Source organism: Salvelinus fontinalis, chromosome 8, assembly GCF_029448725.1.
Source record: "Salvelinus fontinalis isolate EN_2023a chromosome 8, ASM2944872v1, whole genome shotgun sequence".
NCBI classification, from domain to species: Eukaryota; Metazoa; Chordata; class Actinopteri; order Salmoniformes; family Salmonidae; genus Salvelinus; species Salvelinus fontinalis.
The window spans coordinates 17,187,864-17,196,202 of record NC_074672.1 but is presented as its reverse complement, the minus strand read 5'-3'; the positions used below and the strand labels follow the sequence as shown (position 1 = coordinate 17,196,202).

General features: G+C 44.1%; 1 protein-coding gene across 3 annotated transcripts in view; it reads right to left on the bottom strand.

Moving 5' to 3' along the window:
- The window catches only part of LOC129860750 (nucleolar protein 4-like), a 30,901-nt gene extending 23,345 nt beyond the window's left edge, over nucleotides 1-7,556 (bottom strand). For 2 of the 3 annotated variants that reach the window (XM_055931456.1, XM_055931455.1), the window contains exons 1-2: nucleotides 7,165-7,556; nucleotides 6,393-7,058 (exon numbers count right to left, since the gene is read on the bottom strand). In XM_055931456.1, coding sequence (XP_055787431.1) covers nucleotides 6,393-6,734 — 342 coding nt within the window. In that variant the 5' untranslated portion in view covers nucleotides 6,735-7,058; nucleotides 7,165-7,556. The remainder of the gene's footprint in view (nucleotides 1-6,392; nucleotides 7,059-7,164) is intronic. The other variant, XM_055931454.1, reaches the window with a different exon arrangement.
- Nucleotides 7,557-8,339: the final 783 nt, after the last annotated feature.

Sequence of the window (8,339 nt, the reverse complement as noted above, 5' to 3'; positions counted from 1 at the left end):
AGCGGAGAGAACGAAAGAGGGACAGTGGGAGAAAGAAAGAGGGACATTGGGGGTAAAGGATGGCTTTGTCAACAGCACTAATTACTCAGATTATCTCATTGCAGATGTAACAACAGGTCACCTTTTAAAGTCCCATCTCCCCCTTGTAAATCCATCAGCAAGATAATGGATGCATAAATGGGAAAGCCCTGGTGTCCTCATTAGGGAGGGGGGTAGGAGGGGGGTGCAGCAGCGAGGACGTACAGATGTGTCCTGCAATGCAGTTTAAAAAGGCTTTTGAAGTTTGCAATTCCCACTTTGACATTTCAGACTTTTTCCCTTGTAAAAAATCAACCCCAACAAAATGTCCATTAATTATAATCCACAAAATAATTCACATTTCCTGTTGCTGCAGGATTATTTTCCTGCTGTAGCAAACTGGCTCAAATTAAGATCCTACATATGTATAAAACACAATCTCCTTGCCCCCCTTTTTAAAACCTCTCCTCTTTCTGCCGGCCTCCTTCGTTTATTACCCCCGTTTCTCTTTTCTTCTCCCCGTTCCTTTGCTCACTCTCCCTCAGTTCATAAAACCCCTTCATTAAATCCACATTAGGTCTGCCATGCTCTCCCCCTATGTCCCGTTCCCTGCCTCCTCCCCCTCTCTCTCTCTCCTTTTCTTTCTCTCTCTCTCTCTCTTTCTCTGTCTTTCGCACTCCCATGATGATCATTAAATGATAGAGCGTGTGACAGTCCCAGTAACTCATCCAGGCCCTGACAGACCCCATCCCTCTGTTGATGTTCCAGTCACCACCCCAAACAGAACATCCTGATGTACTACACATAGGTTCTGCAATCTGGGCCTTTCATCATCTTTGTGTTATTACTTCATAATTACTACATATTTTCTATTTCTGTTAAAATGTTCGGGTTGTTAAATATTTGTCCTGCTACAGCCTTAAAAAAATGATAGTAGCAGAGTGTAGTAGTAAGATTTAACACCGAGGCGTAAGGCTGTGTGTGTGTGTGTGTGTGTGTGTGTGTGTGTGTGTGTGTGTGTGTGTGTGTGTGTGTGTGTGTGTGTGTGTGTGTGTGTGTGTGTGTGTGTGTGTGTGTGTGTGTGTGTGTGTGTGTGTGTGTGTGTTGAGATCTAGAGCAGAGCTCAGACTCTCCCACACAGGGGGAGCCCCCAGGCCAGTTAAAAATGGTGTTAATTTATCCTCCTATGGGAGCAAAGAACTGTCTCTCCATGGCAACAGAGAGGGTGCTGAGGGGAGGAAAAACAGAGCAGCACGATCAACGACCCCCTCTTTGTACGGACACACACACACACACACACAGTAACATACACATTTTCACTCTCTCACACAAAAACACACACTCGCATAAGGACACACTCCAATATCAAACTCTGTGCACAGCTTATTAGAGATTCATTACAAATGTATTACCAAAAGGCTAGGAACACATTGGCTTCAAATATGTAGGTCTACCGAATCCTCTTGTCCTAGAAGAGGCCTCATTCACAAAAATAAGTGGTTGCATCATCTCTCTCTGTATGTAATGTGTCTATGTGTGTCATCTACATCCAAAGCAGAGGAGCCTTGCACATAATTTATTTGAAGGGGCACTGAGGGCCAAATGCAATATCTTTCATTCTCTGTAAAATAAACTGTATAGGGGATGAAGTTGAGGAGGCACTGGAGACACTCCCATATGGCCAAAGCACTGAAATAACCACAGCACGCAGTCAATCACAAAAAAAAGTAGGTGAATTGGAGACTTGGTTTAAGAGAGGCCTTGTTGCTGAAAAACCAACATTAAAACAGTACATTATATCCCGTTGTACTTTTTATATTAAGGTGAATTCTCCCCAATCTTGCTAGGTTGAGAGTAAAGAGCAAATTTGTGGCTTTGGTTAAGGTATTTAGCATTTGTAGGCCTAATAACCTATGTACAGTCATAACAAACCAACACATAGACACTGAATAGGAGGGACAGAAAGAAAGGCTAGATTATGCTGGAGTTGTGCCATGCAAAACTGTTAGCATTAATGCAAATGTTGTTGAATGAAAGGAGCACTATTCTTTTGACTCCGTGCCCTCCTAACAGAGGGGAGCTCTCAGGAGACGTGGAATAATTAATCAGATAATAATGATGACGTTCCTGCTCCATTTTGATGACAGAACACAAACGTTCCCTGTCTGTCTCAGACGGGACATACTCAACCACTCCCACACCTCTCACCTGTTTCTTTCTATTGTTTTTCATCAAGTTACAATACTCCATTCACTGGGTTACAGCTCTCCCGGAGAGAAAGGTTCATAGAGCATTGTAGATGTCAATTAACCCTTTATGCTCTTTTATGACAGCACTTCCTGCAGCATCTTACACATGGAGTCCCATACCTGAGGCTGTGCTGTGTGTGTGCTGAGAAAGTCCTACCAAATACGGATTGTGAATGAGGGATAGAGATATGTAAAGGTTTCCGTTGGCATGGCAACAAAAAAGCAACCGCTCTCATCCGTTAATATTTTTCGGTGCCATATTTAGAGCAACAAGAGAGAAATGAACACAACATTCGCTTTGAAATGGAGGGCACACCTATAGCTCAATAAATGATTACGTGTGCAAACCAGATTAGTGTTAGACTGTATTATATATGGTGGCAGAGTATCTGTCGGTGTACAATAAATCTCTGCTATTAATAATGTAAAACAAAAAACGACAGGCCGATATGAGTCAATGAATCTAGTAATGGTAACGTGTGAATGTACCACTACAGTGGGCATGTCTGCAGTAGTGTATGACTGCAGAACATCTCACCGTGCCGTGGTCTATCAATTGTTATATTCTCCTCCTCCTCACTGTCTGGGCTCTAATCAGGACATAATGAGAGCGAAAGCAGGTTGCATCCCCACACTGAGGCCTGCTGAATTGTCTAAGCACTGCTCAGGCTCTCAGACATACAGAAGGAGAGCGAGAGAAAGGACTCGGGATATAGACAGAGAGAGAGAGAGTGTGAAAGGGAAAGAGAGAGAGAAATTTCAAACAATCCCATCAACTGTCTGAAATTTAGTTTGCACTAGGCCCGTGCTACAGAACTCTTTAAAACCACTATTCCCTTTAGTCAGTGTCTGTCTCTTCCTTCCACTACTGGACTATCCTGTATAACTCCCTCTGTGTTTACACCAACTGAAAAAAGGTTCCTGTCTGCCCATCAACCACTAGCCATGCAATCCTTGCCCCCACCCCCAACCAACCTCCCCCTCATTTAGCCCCCCCGCCTGCACCCTCAGTGAAACTTGGCACACCCCAGGAGCAGCTGCAGAGGGGCCTCCAACGCCACACTCTGAAAACACGCCCCCCACCACACAGGAGGGGCACTGAGGGCGTTGGGCGTTGTGGTTTTGTACTCTCTCTGTGTGTGTGTATGCGTGTGTGTGCGTGTGTGCGTGTGTGTGTGTGTGTGTGTGTGTGTGTGTGTGTGTGTGTGTGTGTGTGTGTGTGTGTGTGTGTGTGTGTGTGTGTGTGTGTGTGTGTGTGTGTGTGTATTCATTCATTCAGATTACGGTAGCATTTACTTTTTTACAGTATAAAACAATCAATTTCACAGTATTGTACTGTGTCATTACATAGTACTTGCTTTGAAACCATATTTATATTACAGTAGGTGTACTGTAATATGAAATACAGAATTTGACTTGCCACCGAGCTGCCTGTAAATGACTGTCAAATTCATGGTAACCCCTTTACAGTGTACCCAATCTCTGTATCTTGTACACATTTATTTTTGGGTGGCACAGTGGTATAGGCTTCAAGCGGACAGTGAGAGAATGAAGAAGAGAGAGAGATCTGAGGACTGATAACACATGACCATTAAATCGACTGATACACTATCTACCACTCAGCAAGGGAACAGTCAAAGACGACATACTACTGGCTGACAGACAAGAGAACACACACACAAACCACCTCCACACTCACATTGATACACATTGACCGTTCTTGCATCTAATTGCACCTCTACTTCACTATTTGACTTTCCACTTCCCACTTTAATTAATGATGAAATGACTGCTTGGTGTTTGATTTTGTTGTTCTGTTTGTTGTCTAGTTTTGCACAAGTGGGGGTTGGACATGGGGGAGTCCCCTGCTGTGTCTCATCAATAACTAGAGGTACATACTATTCAGGAATAGTTTCCTTCTATCTAGTAGAACTAGAAATCACATATAGGCCTCTTTAACATCACTTGCATACTATTCTCAGACATGCATGGTAGAAGTAGAAAACAGTGTCCTGCCTAGGCGCTTACCTTTTATTACTGTAGAGCAAGGACATTTACAAACTTGGCCCTCATAGAGTGACATCAGCTATTTCTGGGTTTGTGCATAAAGATGTGTCAAAACAAAAGGCTTTTGCCCACAAGCAATGTAAAATGGATAAAGTGTCGAAAACTGAGACATTTCAGAACTATAATATGACATAATGAAAAGTAAAGTGTAGATTAATACCTGTGGGTAATAAATGTCGTAGTAAACACAAAAGGCTATTTAAAGTTCCATCAGCCAAGATACAAAAAAGAAAGCAAAACTCAACTAAATCTCCAACTCTAGATGCACCTGCCAAGAGTATCATGAGAAACGATCTAGCCTATAGGACCAGCTGCGGTTAGGTATTTGAGCCCAAAAAAGAAAGGCTACACATTAACACAGGTAAAACACCTGAGGAAGGATCGATCAAATAATCCACACCTCAACCCATTAAACCACACCTCAGCGGTGCTGATATTCAAAACTGTTCTTGTAATTTGAGTCTATTGTTCACACTAATCTTGACGGTCCTTGGAGAGCTTGTCCCAACACCATGGTGGGGGTTGGTGTGATTCCCCGAAGGCATCATATAAAATGGTGTCCGTCTCAACTGGCACTGAACAAACACACACACAACCTCTATCCTGTGCCTATAAAGAGTGTTTTCTTAAACTTTGGTCAATCAGCCTAGATAATCAATGTATCAGATAGGATATTCATCGATCTACATTTCCAACCCCAAGTAGCCTATACCCTACCTAAATAAATCATTTACAATTTCACCTCAGATTAACACATGGTTAACAAAATTGTAATACATTTAACCTATATTGCACGAGATTATCATATGGTGAAATCATTCAAATGTCAATTCTAAGCAGCAGTGGTTTTAACTTTGATAGAGGGAGGATGCCGCTATATGCATCTGCTGGATAGCCTTCTCTTTTGTTCCCACCGGAGACCCTCACAGGGATCAAATACGCACGGTGGTTTTACGTCCAACATAGCACAAATGCAATATATCCCTTTTATTTATTCATAAGCATACATCAAAATCGAACGTTTTATGAATGTGGATAAACGTACTAAGTCATAAAAAGACATGCAAGTGTAGGAACTATGCAGGTATGATTGGTTACCAGAGCAACGAGTGCCTGTGGAACGATCCGCATCTATCCTGCACTGGGCAATGTAAAGTTGCGGGGTGAACACATAACTACGCGGATTGACACCGTGGATAGTTTTGCTTTCATAGCATGTGCACGTAAGTTATTGTATTCTTGTCAATATAAATTACTGTTTGTCAATTAGTACAAGACATTAGAACCAAAAAATAATGTGTGGTGCTGCGCATTTAGCCATCCCCATGGAAAGCCGGATGGATTTTGTGGACTTATGCTATAGGGCTATTATACGAGGTAAAGGGGAACATGATAAATTATTTTGTTCATCTATAAACCCTCACCTCCCCCTTCCATACAATGTCCTCCTCTAAGGGATACACCAAGCACCCCGGCATCCCCACAATTTGGGCACACCGCTCGCTGGCACCCAATGTATGCGCGCACACTCAATTGTCCTACATGTCAGGAGTCTGGACAAGACATACTTTTTATGTTGTGAATGGGCTATTAACTCATATATACTGCTTAGTAGCATAGCGTTCCGTTGACAGGACATTAAACGAGTCATTTGCCAGACGACCACAGAATGATACCCCACACTGGCGATGTTGCTTCTATAGGCACCGGCGTTGCTATGGCAGCTGGGGATGGGAGTGTGACTGCTCTGTTGAAAGGATGAGAGTCGGTCAAACCGACCTTTCTGTGAATAGGTTGGGGTCAAGGGGGAAAGCCAAACGCTGAAAAGTTGTAATCAAATAGGTTATGACAGGTGCATGTGGTTGTGGTGAAATCGAATAGGTTTCATTGACGATAACGGGACGTCTCATGTGCGCGCACGCGCGCGCAAACACACACACGCACACACTTTACCGTTGACTTGGCACACACACACACACACACACACACACACACACACACACACACACACACACACACACACACACACACACACACACACACACACACACACTTTACCGTTGACTTGACTGGGACATATAGGACGGGCTTCCCTGACGCTCCTTTCTTGTGCTCTCCCAGAATGTTGCTCCCGACCTGAAACCCTTTCGACTTCACCCAAAATTTGAATTTGGCATTGATGTGGCTATTGTCGACATACATGCCGTCCGACTCTTCGTTTTGCAACAGTGTCTGCATGATTTTGTTGTATTTTCGCCGGGTGACGGTCTTTGTTTTACCCGAGTCCCCATATGTCCGGAGGCACCAGTCCTGAAATTCACTGAACATCTCCGCTCCTAAAACGACGGGACTCCGGCTCCTTTTCGTTACATCCGTGCATGATGATTTTTTTGTTGCCATAGCGTTCGATCTTATAACCCGTTTGGCTCTTCAAATAATAAAATAGCTATTATGCAGGTTTCCCCCTCCTCTCCCGTCCCGCGTCGAGGAGGATGGTTCCGCAACTACGATGGCTTTCTCCCTTTCCTCGTCAGCTGGAATAAAGGCGTAGGAAACTGATTCGGGCAGCCGCACACCTGTTTGCAGAGACTATTCGCCTGCTGTCCCGAACCGCAACGGCAAAATGTCACTTGCTCACATCATCCGCTGAGGAACTGAGGGAGGGGGGCTGTCCTATAGAGCGGGTATCTCCCACCTGTGCGCAAACGGTCTCTTGACTGGAGGCTGAGATATGGAGAGAAAAAACACAGTGCTGCTCACCAAACAACAAAGAACACAGGGGAAGCATAGATGGAAAAATACGTTGAACTGTGGTTGTCTATTGACTTACTTTTAGACATTCGACACAATTTTTGGTCAGAGCTGATGCAGAATCAAGTGAAAACCGTGACAATTCTCAAACATTTAGGCCTAATCGGTATTGAGCCATGTAGGCTATCTGATCATCAATCACGCGCACCGCAACCTTGCGCAACGGGGATTGTTTCCCTGCTTCCCACCTGTTTGAATGGGACCTGCGCGTGCACCAGCCTGAACCGCCTCGGACGTTCGGTCGAAATATATATTCTCAAAGAAGCAATAGGCCATAAAGACAACCTCGAAAACCAAGCATTTTAGGCTAATTTAAATGCGTTTTCTGGAAGGGAATAGTAGATTACAAAGCAGTAGCCTAATGTAGAGAGAAAATGTCCGATAGCCTACACAAACGACGCCGGTGCTCCAATGTGGATTTTCCTCAAATATGAATAAGACATATTACACGCTGTGCGTTTGGTGGTCATGAAAAAAATCTCTCCACTCGCAAAAAGAAACTGACACCAGGCCCGGTCTGGACATAATACTAAATTGTAGGCCTTAAAATATTATATCACATGTGCATCTGCCCCAATCAACTCTGTCTTTCTGTGTGCTATTCCACCCACGTTGACACAAAGAAAATCCAAGGCGTTCAATATACTCAGATCTTAGGTAAAACGCTCTTTAGGCTCTCTGGCATCTTTTTAATGTGTCACTGTGCTCTGTGTAGGTCTACATTTTAGCATGCCTGTCTAGTGTCCTATAATTTTCCCCTGTGTGTTCTCTGTACCCATATGTGTGTGAGTTCTCCTGGCCTCTGTGTAGGACCATGCTGGGACTGCTGCTGGTGGTGACTGCTGCTGTTGCCATGACAGCAGCACAGCAGAGGCTCCAGCTGTGCAGAGCAGAGTGGAGGGTGAGTGGGATGCCCCATCCTCATCTCTCCATCCTCCCTCTCTGACTCACAATGGAATTCTGGACAATAGTCCCACCCCTCTGCTCTCACTTCCTCATCCTCACACTGAATAATGACCAGCTTCAGCTGAATCGATAGGTCCCAGGCCAAGCAAAAATGTGTTTGTGTGTGTGAATTACCCAGCCCCACACAGATGAGGCTATTTATTTTAGTTTCATCATGTGGTATTTGATAGGTATCTCTCTGTCAGGACTGGCTTGCATTGGTGATGGGTGAGGGGATTAGCTAGCCCA